Source organism: Crinia signifera, chromosome 6 (assembly GCF_055691185.1).
Source record: "Crinia signifera chromosome 6, ASM5569118v1, whole genome shotgun sequence".
In the NCBI taxonomy this organism is placed as follows: Eukaryota; Metazoa; Chordata; class Amphibia; order Anura; family Myobatrachidae; genus Crinia; species Crinia signifera.
In genome coordinates, this window is record NC_139222.1 from 259,657,447 (window position 1) to 259,680,776 (window position 23,330).

A 23,330-nucleotide genomic window follows, 5' to 3' on the forward strand; every position below is an offset into this window, starting at 1 on the left:
CCACCCCTAACATCTTGGAAAAAATCTTCACACCACTTCCTACATCTTTGTGGACTCCAACCGCATTCATCGTCGAGGCTCATCCAAAAAAGTGTTGGGCACACCTCGCCCTAATTCAAGGATTCGAACACCTCCAGCGGTTTTCCTACCAAGTGGTCATCCCCATACGACTGAATCTAAGGGACAATACTCGGTCCAGTGCAGGTTACTATTGCCATAGTCCATTAACAGTCAGTCAATTGTTTACATGTTTTTTTTAAATTATCCGGATTAATTGTTATTTTTATATTTCAAATGTGCCATTAAATTGTTATATATTTTTATTGAAACACTTGTGAAATTTAATACTTTTATTTTTAGCGCTGCAAACACCCTCCTTTCTCTCTATCAGGCTGCAGGAAGCTGGAACTGCGGGTAAGGTGTGCAGTTACGTAGTCTGCAGTACCATGGCCAATTCCAGACATTCCTCCACAGATCGTTATATAGCACACCATACTTTCTACAGACACACACACATATATATATATATATATATATATATATATATATATATATATATACACACACACACATATATACAGGTCGAGTATCCCGTATCCGAATATCCGTTATCCGAATTATTCCGAAATACGGACATTCCAGAAAGTGAAAAAAAAATTTTTTTGCTAAAAACTCACTGGGGACATATGTAACAGCACCACTGGGGACATGATATGTAACTGGCACTATATATGTGCAAGACAATGATTGCTTGGTATTCAAATTCAGTGCTGAGATAGTACACACATTTTGTTTCACGTTTTTGAAACCTTGTTTTTTGAACAATTAAAATATGTTTGTGTGTATTTTATGTGGTAATAAAATATATTTGTGTGTATATTATGTGTTTATACAGCATAAATGCAAGATACTTCAAAATACATCATTGAAATATTAAAATATTCCGAAATACGGAATAATCCGTTATCCAAAATTCTCCTGGTCCCGAGCATTTTGGATACGGGATACTCAACCTGTATATATATATAAGCAGAGGCATCCTCTAATGCAGTGGTCAGGGAACTCGGTCCTCATTACCCCACGCAGTGCATGTTTTGCAGGTCTCCTCACAGAATCACAAGTGAAATAATTAACTCCACCTGCGGACCTTATAAAATGTGTCTGAGTAATTAGTACACCTGTGCACCTGCTGGGTTACCAGCAAAACAGGCACTGTGTGGGGTAATGAGGACCGAGTTCCCTGACCACTGCTCTAATGGGTTCAATTTGTAATTTTTAAGCAGCCTCTGCAGAATGTAGATCCACATGAACTGAGAACAGAGGACATCACATGCATGTGTGTGATGACAGTGTGTAGATGGCAGATCAATTTAATGAAAACCTCCAGCAAATTAATAGTCAATTATTTTGAGTCCTGACTTGCAGGTCTGGAAATGCAGTAGGCAGAATTTAAAGAGAATGTCACCCTCCATCCCAATGCCCCTCCCCCAAAAGACCACTACTTTACAGCCACCTCCAGGCTAAAGTTAAAGCACACAAATACCCTCTGTACTGCACTAAGCATACTCTGGGCTATGTGTACAAATAAATATTGTGAGGTCAGTAAGTTCAAAAAAAACTTTATTTGGGAAGAACGGACAGGTTCTGTTTCCACTTAGCTTTTGCTGCACTTAACCAAATCATCAGCCTAGTGTGATCTGTCCATTCCACTCACACACCACTAGGGGAGCTATTACAAAGCGTTCTGAGAGCAGATGTGAAGATACAGGAGTGATAATTGCACTGACCGGCCACATACCTATTTAAAACATAACTTAGAGCCTTCTGTCGTATTCCTGAGTAGCTGGATGGGCTGGATTCCCAAGCAATTAAATTGGAAGCATCGTGGAAAAGATGAATGTTCACCAAGTCAAAGGCACTGCAAATACAGAGAGACATGGTAGGTGGCAATAGCTGGTACATGTCACAGTAGATCACACATACATACAGACACGCACGCAACAGACTAGCTCTACCTCTCTACAGATTTTACTGTTATTTTTTATTTATTTATGGGGCTCATTCATTGCGCACACAGATGAACCGCTATTCTTTAATCTCCCATAAAGTAAATTCCGAATCTCCCGCTGCCTGGGCTAATGTCTGAGTTTGACAGGCACTTCTAGGTTATAACATACATTAGGGCAGGGGTTCCCAAACTTGCTTGAATTATGGCACCCTCGAGTATCAACATTTTATTCACAGCACCACTGGGATAAAAAAATATTGATACATTTGGAAAAAAATATATATATTAATAATTATGGCTACCCGTCATAATTAGGGTCAGTTATGTTGTGCTGCACAGTGGTGTTTCTGATTGGCCGCATGTTTTTTACGATTGGCAGACACTGGAACGGTTTTTTTCCTATCACGTTGACGATAATTTCATTTGGTCCTGGACCATCAACCCGTGGGCAACCCTGCAAAAATCCTTGCGGAATCCAAGGGCTTTCAGTTTGGGAACAACTGTACTAGGGCCATTCCATGAAAAGAAGTCAAATGTCCTTACATTTGAAGTTGTGGAGTCCAGTTGAAGTTTATTTGGTACTTGTGTACTTTCACGGCTCCCATCGCATGCCATATGTAGTGGCATGCGATGGGATGCGATTTTTTGCAGTTTTTAAGCATTTTTTTAAAAATCGCATGCGATCGCATGCGATTTTTAACAGAAATTCATCCAAATGCATTGAAATTAGTATCTGCGCTTGCCACGCTTCGGGTTCGCGTTGATAGTGGGGGTTGTACAGCCTCAAAAATGACATTTGGGGGCCATTGAACATGTTTGATACTAATTTCAATGCATTTGGATGCATTTCTGTTAAAAATCGCATGCGATTTTTTGCTATGCGATGGACATCGTGGGAGCCGTGATTGTACACAAGTACCGTTTATTTTACAAAACGATAATAGATAAATGTTTTGGAATACCTAAAAAACCAAGACTAATTAGGCACTCTGATATTACATCCAGTTTTCTTTATTTGGTAAAAAACAATAAAATTTGAACATGATGGGGGAATTTTTAAGATGGATGTTCTATTTAACATGGGATGTTGCCATGGGCAACCAATCGCATACTATCTATTATCCTTTAGAATGTGCTAAATAAATAAGTAGATTCTGATTGGTTGCCCATAGCAACATCCCATGTGAAATACAACTCCCATCTTAGTAAATTTCCCCTGATATGTTAAAACATCTACAAATGTCCCATACATGATAGTGGAACAGTCCATTAGTGGAATAGTGGTGTCAGTTAACAGGTACCATAAGTTTTAGGAAAAATGGGTAAAACATCAAAAAAGCATAATTAAAACCACCCACACAGCTCCACCCAAGTCAGCCTCCATTGATCGCCGATCACCTCTTCCACCTGGGAGATTTGGCCACTTTGGTCGCTACCTTCGATGTACTGACCGTGAGTGGGTAATACCGGACACTGATGAAACAAACTTCCGGTTCTGGTTTAATGGTTCTAATCGCCTAATTCTACCAATCCCATCAAGCAACGCTCTCACTCAACACATGTATTTGCTGGTGAGGCCTAAGGACACGTTTGAAATATTGGTTTACATAGAATATAAAGTTAAGTAATTGCCATTGTTCCACCTTAAACGGTTTCAAACTGAAATCTTATCCACTTCTAGGAATTCCAAGTGTTCAACCATTCCTAAAGCTTCATCGAGAGATACGCATCTTTTACAAAGGACAACTTTTAGTCTTACCGGGACATTTTGACAGTGGAGATCAATTTTAATCTATTTCAGATTGATTAAAATTCAAACTTAACTCAATGCTGGCTTTCCAGGGATAAAACGCACATTTAAAAATGAATGTTTAAGAAATCATCTGTTAGTAAATATGTGTTTTAGCCTTGGAAGTTCAATAACAAATAACTGATGAGAAATAAAGTCAAATTGGCCCAAAAAAAAAAAAAAAAAGGATTGATTTTTTTAATTTTTTTTTATAAATATACCCCATCCATCAAGGTTTTTCGGATATCTATGCGTGATCGTAGATGGTTAAATCAAAATAATTGAGGTGCTAATTAAGTCACCTGTGCTTAAGTACAGTATAGCTATTCTTTTAACCCGGACCTTGAGGACCACAGTTGGGAAACATTGGCTTATACTGTGTATGATTAAGGTGCATTTCATTAAACATCCTATTTCCTATCTCAGTGGTGCTCAACCTCTGTCCTCAAGGACCCTCAACAGTGCACACTTCCCAGGTCTACCCATAGAATCACAGGTGAAATAATTATCTCCACCTGTAATCTTTTAAACTGTCAGTGAATAATGAGTGCACCTGCCGGGTGACCTGGAAAAAGTACACTGTTGGGGGGTCCTTGAGGACAGAGGTTGAGAACCACTGTCCTATCCCAACATTCATCCGCAAGGAGATTTCACGCTCATTTGCATCGTTCACCTCCCAAACAAGCTCCCAGACTTACAAATTGCTTTTTGTTACACTGTCTGTGAGGAAAAGGTCTTAGATAACGTACCAGTCAGTAATACACCACCGCGTTCTTATAAAGCCTTTTCTAGATGATTTGCTCTGAAAAATAAACACAACACAAAAGCGTTTTTTAATGGAGGAGCAGCTGTGTCACTAATGAGAAAAACCGTAAAGTGATATTAATTTCACAACTCAGAGAGTAGACAACCTGGATTACAGTCATCCTAACGTAGCATCTATTTTGTGGCAATGTCACACCAACAATGATTAATGCTGTGCATGCATGCTTTGTATATAACCATAGAAAATAGGAGTACTGTACATAATGGAAGAATAGGCAGTTATGTGGTCATCATGTACGTGCTTATCGGTCGAGGGAGAATTTTTTCCTAATATTTTAATGGGCTCAGGGCACAAGACTCATTCTTTGGGCCTAAAACAGGTCATGTTTTTTCAGGTCAACTGTAGATTTTTAAAATGTGACAGTGATACACCATGCACTTCCACTGGCAGACTAGGTACACTAGTGTGCCTTGAGCTGCACTCAAGTGTGCCACTGGACCTAGAGATGTCCACACCAGAATACATTCAACACCACCAGCTCAACTGTTATTCAATGGTCTCTTCCTGCTCCAGTACGGTCTCTGGCTGCTGGACACTCCTACTCTGCTCATCGGCTAATCATCATTGGTTGACAATGGCTGTTGTTTCTCCACCTCTCACATCAAAAACGTTAGTGTCAGCCCCTGTCCCGGGTCAAGGGCTCATTGCTTAAGAAGCTCCCTGTCCCCACTAGCTCCCTAGGAGTACATCATGGCAACTAGGCAGTGACTCGTATGGTATTCACATGAGGGCATTTGTAATTCTACCCTTTGGTGCCCAACATACGGAAAACACTTGGCATAAAATGTCTCCTGTGTTCTGCAAGCAGATGAGCCTGGCACAGACCGTACTGTGTTCATCTGGGGGTCAATGTGTTCACTTTTTGTGTTCTATGGGGGGCAATGCAATTTTTTTTTTTCATATGCGGGGACCATTGATAATTTGTATTCATGTGAGGTCAAATGTTTTTTTCTTTTTGTTACCTGTGGGTACCAGTGTGATTGTTTTTCCTATGGGGCCAATGTATTTTTCTCTGTGGGGGTCTGATGGTGAGCCGTGGCAAATTTTAAATCTAGCTTGGTGTGTTGAAAGTTGAAAATCACTGATATAGAGTATAGTAATGTGAAATTACAGTTTGGTGCTGACAAAAACCGGGTTGATCATACAACATTATTATAAAATATTCCTTAAACAAATATAAAAACAGCTAATCATTTTAAAAGCAGCCATCTCAAAAGAAACTTTTTGCCATCATAGGTAAACTACCATATAGGTAGTAAAAACAACACATAGGTGGAACAAAAAAAGGAATGGATTAAAAATAACGCATTCCTTTACAATCGGTCACAGTCTTTTATTGAACGAGTAGGCAATGGGTGCGGTACACTATAGCAACATTCACAATGTCAACATGGACGTAACGTTAGTATTGTCCACATGTCGCCAATGCTAATGCGTAAACATGCAGACTCCATTACAATAAAAATAACAAAAACCATCAGAGAAACATTGGAAAAAAATGTTTCTTTGGGGCTAATTGGATACCCCTTTTAGAATATTTATGGATTGTATATAGTTTGTTCCATTTTCTTACATTTCTAATCATTGGTCAGTTCTCGCACTGACTGCTTCAACCCTACCGGAAAGAGTAGGATGGGTCTTCCCATGTGCATCGATCTCTCCATTATCAATAACTTTTTTTTTTCCCCATTTGGGATGTGGCCTACACCTCTACACTCAGAAAACACACATCTTCCAGCCCTATACAAACACTTTGTGCTGCAAGAATGAAATCTTATCAGCGGCCATGAGTGCAAGATACGTGAACCTTGACACAACTGCCAGGACTCTATAATCTTATCGCTGACAAAATATTGCTCGTTTTAAAAGTCATCACATATTGATTTGCAGAATAAATTGCTGGTAATTTTGAGACATTTCAACAGTATTCATGTTTCCTCTTGTCAAATAATTGCATTTGGTCAGACGGATAAATGGTGATTTGGGGTCATTCGCGAAACCAGTACTACCGAGCTAATAAGATAATGTTTCCATCTCTATTACAAGACTGCACATTAGAGATCTCTGGTATAAAATATGAATGAACACAACTGATCACACAATGGTTTAATTTATGGATACATGAGGGTACACCGAGTGAAGGACTGTAGCATGGATGGCCAACTAGGGAAGGCAGTGGTATGGACACAAACATAAGGGATATGGCCAGTGAGCAAATAATGGCTTGACCAACCATTAGAGAGGACGCACAGAACAGGGTCTCTTTAGAAATGCGGGGGCAAGGGATCAGGCACCTGCTATAAGTGAAGGTCATAAGTCGTAATGTAGATATCCCAAGAAACCTCAACAAGAGGGGAAGCATTACTCATGGGGTAAATGGCACTTTAATAAAGACCATGTATTTATTTATAATTTTCTACAAACATTTCGTTAGCTCTGATGAATTAGGAGTAGCTGCAGGTGTGTTCTTACACAAGATTTCGGCAGTCACGCCAAACATCGCTTCTCAGCGCACCATCCTGTGCGACTCTGAGCCAAGCGTCGTTTTAGACCGAATGTGCGCCTAGAGTTTATTTTTGCTGGATTTGGCAGAACCAGTGAAAGGATTGTGTAAAAAATGATAAATACATTTAACAAGGTGGATAAAGCAGGGTTTGCCCCAATGCGTGTTGAAACTAGGTGTATGGGGCAAACGGATTCCTGTTACCAATGACATAAGCAGAAACTATGTACACATACAGTCATCAGCTATTTCTCAGACCTGGAAGTTGTAATTTTGCTCAAATACAGAACAGCGACTTCTATAAATAGCTGTCCATGTTGCAAGGAGTAAAACAACCGTTAATAACTGTATAGCGCCCCGTCCGAACCAATTCACAATACTTTGATGGACGCGACCCCTGTGCGAGTAATCATGTACAATGTATAGACACCAAAGTACTACGCGGTCTTCTTCCAGACCATGAGAGCGAGGTATATGGACATTAGGTCGACACCTGAAATAGGTCTACATGGAAAAGGTCGACCGACACAAGCACTAGGTCGACAGTCAAAAGGTTGACATGAGTTTTCACATGTTTGTTTGAGCGATGTGCCAAGGCGCGGTATTTCACGCCCAACCATCCACTACGGGGTGGTGGAAGAATAAAATAGTGTGCCGAGCGTAGCAAGGCACTGTGCCCGAAGCATGAAAAATTCAAGTCCACCTTTTGCGTGTTGACGTTCCCATTGTCAATCTAAAGCTTGTGTCGACCTTATGACACTGTTGATCTTACCCAAGTCAACCTATTTCAGGTGTTGACCTTCAATGGTCGACCTAAAGTTGGTCAACCCAATGACCTATACATGCGAGCAATCTCTGGTGAGGATTAAGCCTGATAATATGTACGTGGCTCTTGCCACGGACATTATGCATAATAAAGAGTGTATAGGTAAAGCCCATTGCACTGAACAGCCACAAGCTATAACCCAACAATTCTATAGTGGTCAATCTTTCACCACCCTTCCGGTATGTACATGTTGACACTTGTCTAAAAGGCTGATTAAGTACTTTTTATTTTGTTTTAGGTCAGACATGGCATTGTGGTGCTTTAAACACTCAGGGCCGGGCTACACATGCATTCTTCCAACAAGCACGGTTTTACATAATGTGGGAAGGCTGTTCACTGACGAACCTGCGCTATTAATACCAAACCCGTTCCAGGTGCCACGTAAAAAGTTCCTGGTTACGAATCTGCTTTTAAATAAAGGGTTTTCCTGTTTACAATTGTTACCTGAGATCGGACACTTATGCAGGGTACACACCACGACGACCCGCTCACGATGCACATCGTGAGCGGGTCGTCAGTGTCTCGTCCGACCCGCTCACGGTGACGCGGAGGGGCACGACGATCCGATGGCGACCCGCACCCGGCTGTATGGTCGTCATTCAGATCCTACCTGCAGCAGGTAGGATCTCCATAACGACCGACCCGCGGGACCACGCATCGGATCGGTATCGGTCCACACCAGGACAGAAAAGGGCCCAATCACCACACAATCTACATCCAATTGGTCGGAATTGGATCTAGATTGAGGGGATCGGGCCCTAGTCGTCCTGGTGTGTACCCAGCATAAGGCATAGGACTCGGAACTGAAGTACAGTATGTGCAAATTTATTTTCAGGATGTAGAAGTAGAATATTTTGCCTGTGCTATACTGTAGAATACATTACCTTACCCAATGGCTACCATTTCAAACTAAACAGGAAGGAAAATAAATGAATTTTTATTTGTACTCGGTTGACCTTACAAAATAGGACTCTTCTAGGTACAGATTCACCATGGAGTTAGGCAGTTATGGTATAATTCCAAAGCCACAGTTTAAAAAAAAGTAGTTTTACATAGACTGCTAAGGTTCCATGCATGAGGCAAAGAATGGCAGTTCCGCATTTGTGCAAAAAAGGTGTCCAGGCAAGTAACAAGCCCCTAAGTTCTTCATTGCCATTGATGCCCATCTTCACTTATATAGGAAATATAAAAACTTTTTTTTTTTTTTTTTTACACAACATTTTTTATTTGAATTTATATAACAAATGTGAGCGACGCTGGCATTTTTTGGTGGGATATTTTGAACGGATTCAGTATGAAATCCCGGCGTTCAAAATCCCGACGCCGGAATCCTGACCGCTGAAATCCCGACAAGGGGGGGACGTGCAGCGGGCCCCGGTGCCTCGCTACGATCGGCACACTAATTTATTCTCCCTCCAGGGGTGTCGTGGACACCCACAAAGGGAGAAAGTGTCGGGATCTCTTTCAATGGGACCCCTGTCTTATTATATTATGTGCAAGTTACTATATCAATATGTCATTTCACCCACATCCTTTTATAGGGCGCTATTCAATGCCGCCGATGAAGGGGTTTGTGACGCGAGGAAGGCTTGTTTTCAGCGAGGATTGCCGAAAAAAGCTAACCCCTTCGCCGTACGCATTGTACTGGGCAATTCCTGCCCGCTGCATATAGTGGCGAGCCTCGCTGTTTTGATGGCCGCACTCGCCATTTCCACCTCACTAAAAAGAACCAGCGAGTTGCAAACGGCGAGTGAAGGGAGGACAGCTGAATACTGACCGCAAGCTATCACCACTGCTCGCAGTCATAGCTGGCCTAAAGGGCATTGAATATACCCCATAGTGGCAAGCATCTTTGACACAGCTTGTATCAGCCTTCTAAAAGTAGTTACTAATTAGTCTGCTCTCAGGCTAAAGAACTAAAGACCTAAAATGGGCCTTGGGGACGGAGCCCTCCCTTCTGTCTCACATCTACACCCCCAGGACCCATTACTTGGCTTTCGAAAAGTCCAAACCCTAATCAAGTGTGTTTAAGAAAACCAACATTTCCTGGGAGTCTAAAATACAGATGAAGCGCCGCACATCATTGCAGGGCCTCGAGATGGATTCGCCATGTGCCAGCCTTCGGAAGGGGACATGCGCGCATGAGACACGCGTGCATCCCCTTACAACGGAGCTCACCCTGCCGCCGGTCCCCGCCAGGTTCCCCCTCAGCTTCCCGCTCCCCCCCCCCCCCCCCATAGCCCTGCCTGTCTCCCTGAAGCGGAGACTGGCAGGGTTCCCATCCCCCACCCGCAGGAAACTGGGATGCGTGTGCGACGTTCGCGCACCACAGTCAGATATAGCATCTGCTCGCCAGCGGGGGGTGGTCTGGCTATCCACGGCGCTGGATGAGCTTACATCTGTACACAGGCCAGAGAACTGGACACACATTTCTCCCATGTATCACTTTAACAGTGCTCTATCACTAGATACTACTGTATAATAAATATTGTAATCGTAACAAAGTACAGTAGTTCCAGTTCAATGCGTAATACTTGGGACAGTCCATTACGAAATTCTGTAGTACACATTTAAGTACTGGTTGTGCTTTTTGCCTGCAAATTTTAACCATGACCATTCAGACCAGGTTACTCACCTTTCTTTCATATTTTCATTTATTTTATTGTTATGTTTTTATTTTTTATTTTTAACACCATAATGTTTATATGCTCATGCTGAGTGTATGGTTTAGAAATACTTTCTCCTTCAAGTTTCTTAGGAGCTGTGGAAAGCACCTCCCATCCTTACTTCATTTAGATAGGAGATGGTACTTGTGTATTATCACGGCGCCCACAATTTCCATCGTAGGGCATTGTACGACCAAAAATCGCATCGCATGCGATATGATCGCATGCGGTGCGACCCGATTTTTAATTGTACAGATTCCCTGATTCCTATGTTAAATGCCCCCCCCCACCCCGATTTTGGATTGTACACCCACCCTGATGGGTAATGCCTATGTTAAATGCCCCCCCATTGTTAACACCACCCTACTATAAATGCCAACCCGAAGTGTGGCGAGCGCAGCGCGCCCGCGAGGGGCGGCGGTACGCATCCTCCGACATTTTCATACCCCCACTATCCACGTCGGCGTGGAGTTGATTTTGTATAGTGTGGCGAGCGCAGCGAGCCACCGAGCCCGAAGCGTGGCGAGTTCAGCGAGCCCCGCGAGGGTATGCGGATTACTTCACATATATTCCGCGTCCGCTCGCCACACTATATAACATCAACTCCACGCCGACGTGGTAGTGGGGGTTGGAGGACGCGTACCGCCGCCCATTGCGGCGCTTCAGGTTGGCGTTGATACTGGGGTGGCGTTAACAATGGGGGGCATTTAAAATACTCATTACCCATCAGGGTGGGTATACAATTAAAAATTGGGTCTGGGGGGGGGGGGGGGGCATTTAACATGGGAATAAGCCCAAATCGGGAATGATCACGTCGCATTGCATGCAATTATAATGAAATGCGATGCAATATTTAAATTGTATACTCAGCCCGGGGAAAGCCTCAAATCTGGTCCCATCGCATACCTTAATTAGTGGTATGCGATGGGCGTATGATAATACACAAATACCTAGGAGATAATTATTTCATCTATTCCATAGTGTTACAGTATTTGTTTAGAAAATGTTAAAAAAAAAATTTTGATCCTCATTCAATATTCTATAGGCTCAATAAATTATTATTGGGAAAAAAAAAGAGTGACCATTCACTTCCTCTTTGGTCCATAGTATTGATGGGTAATATACATTCTTCTCTCAATACAAAAACCGCAGTTGTCTACCTCATGCCATGCTAATGCCTAATGCCAACGTAAAGCCTTTCTCCCACTTTAGAACAGGGCAGTTCTGCACCAGGGACCAAAATATGGATTACACATCTACCCAGTATAGAAAACGCAAGGCAGGAGCTATTTTCTATCTTCCACCTTACAAGACGGAGCCTCGCAGGGTTTTAATAAGAAGATTCCTTCAGGCAGCGGACGGATTGTGAGCCCAGGCAGTTTCATCTGCTGAAAGACGGCATAAATCACTGCTGAGAAAGGAGAGGCTGAAGCCAGGTTATCAGCACACAGCCTTCTCCATGAAAGCTTTGCATTAAAGCATTAGTGAAATTAATTCATCTTTCATAGGAGCTTGGAGCAGTATCTGTGATCTATGATAACAACCGATTTCTCACTACGGCCGAAGAAAACATATTTCTGTGCGGCTCAGCCCTGATCGACTACACAAATCTGAGTTTTTTTTTTTTTTTTTTTTTTTAAATGATCAAACATTATCTCAAGTGCTGATCCCAAAGGGCTATTTCCTGGCTCATATCTCGCCAGGCGGCCTCATAAATTAGGAAGGAAAGTTTTGTTCATTTTCTATGCTGCGCCTTGTAATTATTTTGAATAACATTATATCTCAATCACTGTAATTACCGTTAGATAATCCCTAAACGGCGGCTATAAAGAGGGAAGAGAGATCGTCCGACAGCGAGGAAAGAATGCTTTGCATATATTTTAAAACGTGCTACAAATCACCGGCTGTTTATGACACCGGCTAGAAACAAATCCCGCGCTGTACAGTAATTGCTTGTTAACTGACAGGGCCTATTATCATATTCGCGGAGACGGTGGATGTCCTTACGAAGAGACAATGGCAATCATTAAATCTCAATTGTCATGTGTGTTTGTCCTGATAAACAGCAGTCGTAAATAATTGGTGACTAGATGGAATATGGCAATGGGCGGCAATAAAAGGGACGAAAAATAGACTTGCCGCCGTGGCGGGTGTGTGTTATAGTTTCAGCCATATTTGGTGCCTATAGTGAGGCACCTGCTAACACTGACTGCTTTTAACGGCCAACTGAAAGTAAAACATTTCAAAAGTACATCGCTTGGAACGTCCACATTTTCAAATGACTTTTGTTGATGTCACAGTACAAACTGCAGTCTAAAAGCTGTATGAAATAATATTAACCCTTCAGCACAAGCCTGGACTATTTTTACGCACAGGCCAAACCACTCCACTGACACGGAATCCTGGTTTACTTACTTTATCCAGGAAGCGCCAGTTAGAGGTAATGCCTGAACCGCCATAAGAGCAGGCCAATGGTACCACTAGAGCAGTGGTTCCCAACCCTGGTCCTCAAGTACCCCCAACAGTGCATGTTTTGCAGGTCTCCACACAGAATCACAGGTGAGATAATTAGCTCCACCTGTGGATCTTTTCAAATGTGCCTGAGTAATCTGTGCACCTACTGGGTGACCTGGAAAACGTGCACTGTTGGGGGTACTTGAGGACCAGGGTTGGGAACCACTGCCCTAGAGGATTGGTTGCATTGGGATGTGAAAGGAAAATATAGGAAAGCAAAAGTAAAGTAAATTGGGAAATATAGATATCTATTCAATAATTATTATTATTTTTTTTTAAGACCGCATGAAAAATTTGTGAAATCCGATGCAATTTAACTTTAATCCACTAGGTCAGGGATGGATCCTGTAATGCCTCCTACACCGCAACCCGGCATTAGTCCAAAAATAATATTTAGGTTTGCACCGGTGATGCAAACTACGCATACCCGGAAGAGGCTCCCGCTCTGTTCTGTTTAATCAGATATTTATCACATGTAAAAAATGGCGCACAGTGTCAAATCGTATCGTCTGTGAGCCTCCCGGGGAGTTGCCGGGCGGCTCGCAGGAGAATTAGGTCCAACTTGTCGGCCTAATGCATGGGGGCTTTAGAAACACAATAGAAACACAATTTAATGGGCACTCCCCAGAATTTGAGGTCTCTCCAATTAAAAAAAATATGGTACTTGTTTCTTAGCACGGCGCCCTTCACATACCGTATTTAGTGGTATGCGATGCAATATTCACGTTAAATTAACAGGAGTGCTTGTACAATGAAATATTGCATAGCATCGCATGCCAGCAAATGGCATGCGATTTTTAATTGTACAAGCACCCTGATGGATGCTTACAATGTTAAATACACCCCCACTATCAACGCCAACCCAAAGCGTGGCGAGCGCAGCGAGACCGCGCGGGGGGGGGCTTAGGTACGCGCCCTCCAACCTTTTGATACCCCCACTATCCACGTCAGCGTGAACTTGATTTTATATAGTGCGGCGAGCGCAGCAAGCTCGAAGCGTGGCAAGCGTAGCGAGCCCCGCGGGGGATGCGGAATACTCGCCACGCTTTGGGCTCGGTGGCTCGCTGCGCTTGCCACACTATATAAAATCAACTCCACGCCGACGTGGATAGTGGGGGTATGAAAAGGTCGGAGGACGCATACCGCTGCATTCGCCACGCTTCGGGTTGGCTTTGATAGTGGGGGTGCATTTAACATTGTAAGCACCCATTAGGGTGTATGTACAATTAAAAATCGCATGTGATGCAGTGAAAATCGGGGGCGCCTTGCTAGAAAACAAATACCATAAATATAAATATTAACAGAAAGAGGCAAGCCCAAAATGGTTTCTAAAATATATAACCAGCTATTACGAGTTAAAAACGAGGATGGTTTGGACAGTCTAAGGGAGAAATGGGAAAAGGATATGGGGCAAATCGATACAGAACAATGAAATATCACAGTATCGTCAATGTAAAGAGCAACAAACTATCAGAGTACAATGAACACAGTTATAAATGTTGCACAGATCATATATCGCTATGATGAGATTGGTGAAATTTGGAGGGAAAGTGTCAGATAAATGCTCAAAATGTAACAATGCACCGGGTACTTTCTACCACCTGGCCTGGGAATGTCAAGTGGTGCAAGGGTTCTGGGAAAAGGTTAAATCAACCCTAGCAAATCAAGGAATACGTGAGGCAATTCTCACACCTAAATATTGTCTTTTGAATAAAACTGAGATGAAAAGGCATTTATTGTTAAGGCAAAAAACAATAAATAGAGATGAAAAGGCATTTATTGTTACTACTAGGTGATTCATCGCGCCCTACGGGCGCTCTTCACACCGGCGTAAGGGGCTACGCCCCTTAATTTGTGAACATTTGTATTGTGAGAAATATGGTTAGAATTGTATGAAAGATGCCCTGTATTGCAGCTTCTGGCAGTGGGTGAGGGTCCAGCGTGGCAGCACAGGAGTACCGGACGGTGGCCCTGAGTCAGTGTCTCCTCCTACTGGGTGGGAGTTAGGGTGCATGAGAGCAGGAGGCTGGGATATGAGGCATGATAGGGGTATGTGGGCAACACAGCGTCAGCGATTACCCAGTGGTCGAAGTTACGGTTCAGGAGAGCAGGAAGCTGGGTAGTGATAGGGGTGTGTGGGCATACGGGGGACTAAAGAGGGTGGTGGGCACTGTGCAGCTTCTGCCAGTGGGTGAGGGTCCAGCGTGGCAGCACAGAAATACAGGAGTCAGTGTCTCCTCCGACTGGGTGGGAGTTAGGGTGCATGAGAGCAGGAGGCTGGGCGGTAAAGCATGATAGGGGAATGTGGGCAACACAGGGTGAGCGGGTCTCCACTGGCGGAAGTTACGGGGCAGGAGAACAGGAGGCAGGGCAGTGTCCTCCCACATTGATGGCAAAAGTATTCAACATCGGCCATAAACCATCGATTATTTGAAAATCATTGATGGTCGATGGGCATCCCTAGAACTGGAGGAGGGTGGGGGACAGTATGCAGCTCCCGGCAGTGGGTGAGCGTCTCCTCCCACTGGGAGGGAGTGAGCGTGCATGAGAGCAGGAGGCTGTATAATAGTGGTATGTGGGCAAGACATTGATAAAAGTTGTGGCGCTGATGCAGAGGGCAGTGGGGAAACCTGCAGTGCGGCAGCCAGGGCCGGATTTCCCACCTAGGGGCGGTACCTGCTTGTGGTGGTACAGGATCCCCCATTGTCACGGGGGTACGTGAAATGCGGGAGCGGGGGCCGCGGTGGTCCGCTGGGGGGTGGAATTGCCGGAAGGGGGTCTGGGGGGTCTGCAAATTGCGGGAGGGGGGGTGGTGTGTGGGGATCTGCGGTTAGCGGGAGGGGGCGGGGGTCCGCAAATCGGGGGCGCGGGGGGGCTTGAATCGTGGGAAGGGGGGTCCGCAAATTGCGGGAGGGGGGTTGTCGGGGTTAGTGAATTGCGGGAGGGGGGGTTGCGGAGGTCCGTGAATTGCGGGAGGGGCGCGTGGGGTGCCGTGAGTCAAGGGGGGGTGGTGCGGGGGTCCGTGAATCACGGGAGGGGTCATGAATCGCAGGAGGCGGGGGTCGTGGGGGGGCTGCGAATCGCAGGAGGGGGGGTGGGGGGGGTTGCCGTGAATTGCATGAGGGGGGCGTGAATCAAGGGAGGGTGGGCGCAGGGGGTTGGTGCGGGGGTCCGTGAATCGCGGGAGGGGGCATGAATCGCGGGGGGTTCCGAATCGCAGGAAGGGGGGTATGGGGGGTGCCGTGAATTGCGTGAGGGGGGCATGAATCGCGGGAGGGGGGGTCCCCGAATGTGTGAATTACGGGGCGGTCGCAAATCGCGAGAGGTGCCGAGGGGGCCCGCAAATCGCGGGAGGGGGGCGCTACGGGGGGTTTCGTGAATTGCAGGAGGGGGGGTTGTAGGGGGTTGCGAATCGCAGGAAGGGGGGTGTGGGGGGTGCCGTGAATTTCGTGAGGGGCGCATGTATCGCGGGAGGTGGGGTCCCCGAATGTGTGAATTAGGGGGCGGTCGCAAATCGCGAGAAGTGCCAAGGGGGCCCGCAAATCGCGGGAGGGGGGCGCTACGGGGGGTTCCGTGAATCGCGGGAGGGGGCGGCACGAATTGCGGGAGGGGGGTCGCAAATCACAGTAGGGGGGGGGGGGCCGTGAATCGCGGGAGGGGGGGTCGCGGGGGCCCTTTTAATGCCGGGAGGGGGGGGTCGCAGGGGTCCCGCGAATCGCGGGAGGGGAGGATGCAGGGGTCCTGCGAATCGCGGGAGGGGGCTCGCGGGAGGGAGGGGTCGCTGGGGTCCCGCGATTTGCGGGAGGGTCGCGGGGGTCCCGCGTTTCGCGGGAGGGGGTGGTCGCGGAGGTCCAGCGAATCGCGGGAGGGGGTGGTCGGGTCTGGGATGGATATTAGACAGCACTTACATCGACAGCCATTACATCGACACCATTAGTTCGACAGCTCAATAGGTCGACATGGTTTTAGGTCGACATACCATTAGGTCGACATGTCATTATGTCGACAGCTCATTAGGTCGACAGCTCATTAGGTCGACAGCTCATTAGGTCGACATGTTTTTAGGTGGACAGAGTCTATGTCGACAGTCAAAAGGTCGACATGGGTTTTTCACTGTTTTTTGGCCGAAATGTCGACACAGTCGACATGGACACAGTTTGAAGTGTACCGCAGCCGCTCGCTATGCTTCGGGCACGGTGCCTCGCTGCGCTCGGCACACTATTTTATTCTCCCACCACGCCCTAGTGGATAGTAGGGCATGAAATACCGCCTGTCGGCACATGTCGGCTCAATAAACAGTGAAAAAACCCATGTCGACCTTTTGACTGTCGACATAGACACTGTCGACCTAATGGCAGTGTCGACCTAAAAACATGTCGACCTAATGAGCTGTCGACCTAATGAGCTGTCGACCTAATGAGCTGTCGACCTAATGACATGTCGACCTAAAACCATGTCGACCTAAAACCATGTCGACCTATTGAGCTGTCGAACTAATGGTGTCGATGTAATGGCTGTCGATGTAAGTGCTGTCTAACAATAGTCCGGATACCGGGGTGGTCGCGGGGGTCCCGCGAATCGCGGGAGGGGGGTCGCGGGGGTCCCGCGACTCGCGGGAGGGTGGAAAGCGGGGGTCCCGCGAATCGCGGGAGGGGGGGTGCGGGGTCCCGCGAATGGCCGGAGGGGGGGTCACGTTGGTTCCGCAAATCGCGGGAGGGGGGGTCCCGCGATTTGCGGGAGGGGGGGTCGCGAGGGTCCCGCGATTCGCGGGAGGGGGGGTCGCGGGGGGTCCCGCGAATCGCGGGAGTCGCGGGGGGGTCCCGCAAATCGCGGGAGGGGGGGGGTCGCGGGGGGTCCCGCGAATCGCGGGAGGGGGTTCGCGGGGGTCCTGGCAGAGGGTAGGGATGTGCAGGAGTAATGGTGGATGGTGGCTGTGGAGTAATGGTGGATGGTGGGCGTGTACTGTAGCCCTGGCTGAGCGGGGGGAGGTGATGTCAAGGGGGTGGAACGTCAGACACATGAAAGTGAAACTGTTCTACACAGGAATGTTCTCCACAGGGTTTGAGTGACAGATCTGGCTAAATATATAAGAGACTAGGTGATTCATCGCGCCCTACGGGCGCTCTTCACACCGGCGTAAGGGGCTACGCCCCTTAATTTGTGAACATTTGTATTGTGAGAAATATGGTTAGAATTGTATGAAAGATGCCCTGTATTGCAGCTTCTGGCAGTGGGTGAGGGTCCAGCGTGGCAGCACAGGAGTACCGGACGGTGGCCCTGAGTCAGTGTCTCCTCCTACTGGGTGGGAGTTAGGGTGCATGAGAGCAGGAGGCTGGGATATGAGGCATGATAGGGGTATGTGGGCAACACAGCGTCAGCGATTACCCAGTGGTCGAAGTTACGGTTCAGGAGAGCAGGAAGCTGGGTAGTGATAGGGGTGTGTGGGCATACGGGGGACTAAAGAGGGTGGTGGGCACTGTGCAGCTTCTGCCAGTGGGTGAGGGTCCAGCGTGGCAGCACAGAAATACAGGAGTCAGTGTCTCCTCCGACTGGGTGGGAGTTAGGGTGCATGAGAGCAGGAGGCTGGGCGGTAAAGCATGATAGGGGAATGTGGGCAACACAGGGTGAGCGGGTCTCCACTGGCGGAAGTTACGGGGCAGGAGAACAGGAGGCAGGGCAGTGTCCTCCCACATTGATGGCAAAAGTATTCAACATCGGCCATAAACCATCGATTATTTGAAAATCATTGATGGTCGATGGGCATCCCTAGAACTGGAGGAGGGTGGGGGACAGTATGCAGCTCCCGGCAGTGGGTGAGCGTCTCCTCCCACTGGGAGGGAGTGAGCGTGCATGAGAGCAGGAGGCTGTATAATAGTGGTATGTGGGCAAGACATTGATAAAAGTTGTGGCGCTGGTGCAGAGGGCAGTGGGGAAACCTGCAGTGCGGCAGCCAGGGCCGGATTTCCCACCTAGGACCCCCCTTCCCACCTGCTTGTGGTGGTACAGGATCCCCCATTGTCACGGGGGTACGTGAAATGCGGGGGCCGCGGTGGTCCGCTGGGGGGTGGAATTGCCGGAAGGGGGTCTGGGGGGTCTGCAAATTGCGGGAGGGGGGGTGGTGTGTGGGGATCTGCGGTTAGCGGGAGGGGGTCCGCAAATCGGGGGCGCGGGGGGGCTTGAATCGTGGGAAGGGGGGTCCGCAAATTGCGGGAGGGGGGTTGTCGGGGTTAGTGAATTGCGGGAGGGGGGGTTGCGGAGGTCCGTGAATTGCGGGAGGGGCGCCGTGAGTCAAGGGGGGGGTGGTGCGGGGGTCCGTGAATCACGGGAGGGGTCATTAATCGCAGGAGGCGGGGGTCGTGGGGGGGCTGCGAATCGCAGGAGGGGGGGTGGGGGGGTTGCCGTGAATTGCATGAGGGGGGCGTGAATCAAGGGAGGGTGGGCGCAGGGGGTTGGTGCGGGGGTCCGTGAATCGCGGGAGGGGGCATGAATCACGGGAGGGGGGGTCGTGGGGGGGCTGCGAATCGCAGGAGGGGGGGTGGGGGGGGGTTGCCGTGAATTGCATGAGGGGGGCGTGAATCAAGGGAGGGTGGGCGCAGGGAGTTGGTGCGGGGGTCCGTGAATCGCGGGAGGGGTCATGAATCGCAGGAGGCGGGGGTCGTGGGGGGGCTGCGAATCGCAGGAGGGGGGGTGGGGGGGGTTGCCGTGAATTGCATGAGGGGGGCGTGAATCAAGGGAGGGTGGGCGCAGGGGGTTGGTGCGGGGGTCCGTGAATCGCGGGAGGGGGCATGAATCGCGGGAGGGGGGGTCGTGGGGGGTTCCGAATCGCAGGAAGGGGGGTATGGGGGGTGCCGTGAATTGCGTGAGGGGGGCATGAATCGCGGGAGGGGGGGTCCCCGAATGTGTGAATTACGGGGCGGTCGCAAATCGCGAGAGGTGCCGAGGGGGCCCGCAAATCGCGGGAGGGGGGCGCTACGGGGGGTTTCGTGAATTGCAGGAGGGGGGGTTGTGGGGGGTTGCGAATCGCAGGAAGGGGGGTGTGGGGGGTGCCGTGAATTTCGTGAGGGGCGCATGAATTGCGGGAGGTGGGGTCCCCGAATGTGTGAATTAGGGGGCGGTCGCAAATCGCGAGAAGTGCCAAGGGGGCCCGCAAATCGCGGGAGGGGGGCGCTACGGGGGGTTCCGTGAATCGCGGGAGGGGGCGGCACGAATTGCGGGAGGGGGGTCGCAAATCACAGTAGGGGGGGGGGGTGCCGTGAATCGCGGGAGGGGGGGTCGCGGGGGCCCTTTTAATGCCGGGAGGGGGGGGGTCGCAGGGGTCCCGCGAATCGCGGGAGGGGAGGATGCAGGGGTCCTGCGAATCGCGGGAGGGGGCTCGCGGGAGGGAGGGGTCGCTGGGGTCCCGCGATTTGCGGGAGGGTCGCGGGGGTCCCGCGTTTCGCGGGAGGGGGTGGTCGCGGAGGTCCAGCGAATCGCGGGAGGGGGTGGTCGGGTCTGGGATGGATATTAGACAGCACTTACATCGACAGCCATTACATCGACACCATTAGTTCGACAGCTCAATAGGTCGACATGGTTTTAGGTCGACATACCATTAGGTCGACATGTCATTATGTCGACAGCTCATTAGGTCGACAGCTCATTAGGTCGACATGTTTTTAGGTGGACAGAGTCTATGTCGACAGTCAAAAGGTCGACATGGGTTTTTCACTGTTTTTTGGCCGAAATGTCGACACAGTCGACATGGACACAGTTTGAAGTGTACCGCAGCCGCTCGCTATGCTTCGGGCACGGTGCCTCGCTGCGCTCGGCACACTATTTTATTCTCCCACCACGCCCTAGTGGATAGTAGGGCATGAAATACCGCCTGTCGGCACATGTCGGCTCAATAAACAGTGAAAAAACCCATGTCGACCTTTTGACTGTCGACATAGACACTGTCGACCTAATGGCAGTGTCGACCTAAAAACATGTCGACCTAATGAGCTGTCGACCTAATGACATGTCGACCTAATGACATGTCGACCTAATGACATGTCGACCTAATGACATGTCGACCTAATGACATGTCGACCTAATGACATGTCGACCTAATGACATGTCGACCTAATGACATGTCGACCTAATGACATGTCGACCTAATGACATGTCGACCTATTGAGCTGTCGAACTAATGGTGTCGATGTAATGGCTGTCGATGTAAGTGCTGTCTAACAATAGTCCGGATACCGGGGTGGTCGCGGGGGTCCCGCGAATCGCGGGAGGGGGGTCGCGGGGGTCCCGCGACTCGCGGGAGGGTGGAAAGCGGGGGTCCCGCGAATCGCGGGAGGGGGGGTGCGGGGTCCCGCGAATCGCGGGAGGGGGGGTGCGGGGTCCCGCGAATGGCCGGAGGGGGGGTCACGGTGGTTCCGCAAATCGCGGGAGGGGGGGTCCCGCGATTCGCGGGAGGGGGGGTCGCGGGGGTCCCGCGATTCGCGGGAGTCCCGCGATTCGCGGGAGGGGGGGTCGCGGGGGGTCCCGCGAATCACGGGGGGGTCCCGCAAATCGCGGGAGGGGGGGGTCGCGGGGGGTCCCGCGAATCGCGGGAGGGGGTTCGCGGGGGTCCTGGCAGAGGGTAGGGATGTGCAGGAGTAATGGTGGATGGTGGCTGTGGAGTAATGGTGGATGGTGGGCGTGTACTGTAGCCCTGGCTGAGCGGGGGGAGGTGATGTCAAGGGGGTGGAACGTCAGACACATGAAAGTGAAACTGTTCTACACAGGAATGTTCTCCACAGGGTTTGAGTGACAGATCTGGCTAAATATATAAGAGATGGCCTTTATTCAGATCTGATCGAAGCACAAATTTGTTTGGAAAATGGGCAAAACCATGTGCACTGCAGGTGGGGCAGATGTAAGATGTGCAGAGAGAGTTAAATTTGTGTGAGTTATTTTGTTTCTGTGCAGGGTAAATACTGGCTGCATTATTTTTACACTGCAATTTAGATTTCAGTTTCAACACACCCCACCCAAATTTAACTCTCTCTGCACATGTTACATCTGCCCCACCTGCAGTGCACATGGATTTGCCCATTTTCCAAATTTGTACTGCAATCAGATCTGAATAAGGGCCTATTGGCCAAGGTTATGATAGCCAGGACATAGATGGCAAAAACAGGCCCAGATTTTGAGGGCTGGAAAGCATTGGTGGATTATGCGGTTCTACATGAAAAACACATTTACATGCGTAGAAACACGATTAATACATTTTATAGAATATGGAATAAGTGGATAAAGTAGGGTATTTTTGTGTGTCTTTTCTTGTCTTTTTATTAGGAAAGGTAGTTTGGATTTACAATAACTCACGGAAAAACACGTATAAATATGAAATTTTAAGTATGAGAGAGACAAGGGGCGAGGGTATATTATATATTCACAAATAAGAAAATTGGACTAAAGAACCGTATAAAAAAAACATTTCCTACGCTATCTAGAATAGTCTTTCAGGCATTGGGTTGTACTAAACTTGAGCAATACTGGACAGCTGTATTTTAGGTTAGATCAGTGTTGCCTACTTTTAAAGTCTCCTCTCCGGGAGAAGCCCGGAGAGGAGACTGTCAGCTGCATTCTAGGGGGTTGGCGTCTGATGTAGACATCATCAAGCCCCACTCCCAGTAATGCAAATCCCGCAAGTCACGGTTCTTCGAGGAGGGGGTGGGGCTACATAACCTGATTTGCATCTTTAGCCCCAACCCCTCCCCGAAAAGCAGCGAATCGCAGGAAATTGACGCTGCTGCAGGGAAGAGGTAGGGGAGATGCGGGAGGGTTGCCCACCTTCACCATCATGCCTTGCCACAGTTTTGCTTTTAGGGAATGCTAAAACGATGGCAAGGCATGCTGGGATGTGTAGTTTCACAACAGCTGGAGGGCCATAGTTTGGACATGGCTGCTTTAGGGGATTGCACAAAGTAAAGTAATATTGTAGAGAAGTAATACTTCATAGCGGTCAGTGTTAGATGTCCAGCCTAGCCTGCCGCAGGGGAAACCTAAATGGGATGCAATATTTAGAACTTTCCCTCTGTTAGAAGCAGCAGCTGTAACGGTTTCGCTTCATGTGTCCCCTGTGAGGTCATACAGGCACAAAGTGTCTGCACAATTGGGTGACGAGCAGACACTGGATTTATACAGACCTCAGATCAGTGTCTCAGACTGAATAGTGAGGTGT

The 23,330-nt window shown here is 48.3% G+C and overlaps 1 protein-coding gene across 2 annotated transcripts in view; it reads right to left on the reverse strand.

Annotated features, from left to right (window-relative positions):
• The window catches only part of INPP5A (inositol polyphosphate-5-phosphatase A), a 394,465-nt gene that overhangs the window by 145,430 nt on the left and 225,705 nt on the right, over positions 1-23,330 (reverse strand). For both annotated transcript variants that reach the window (XM_083149447.1, XM_083149448.1), the window contains exons 7-8: positions 4,547-4,599; positions 1,799-1,918 (exon numbers count right to left, since the gene is read on the reverse strand). In XM_083149447.1, coding sequence (XP_083005573.1) covers positions 1,799-1,918; positions 4,547-4,599 — 173 coding nt within the window. The remainder of the gene's footprint in view (positions 1-1,798; positions 1,919-4,546; positions 4,600-23,330) is intronic.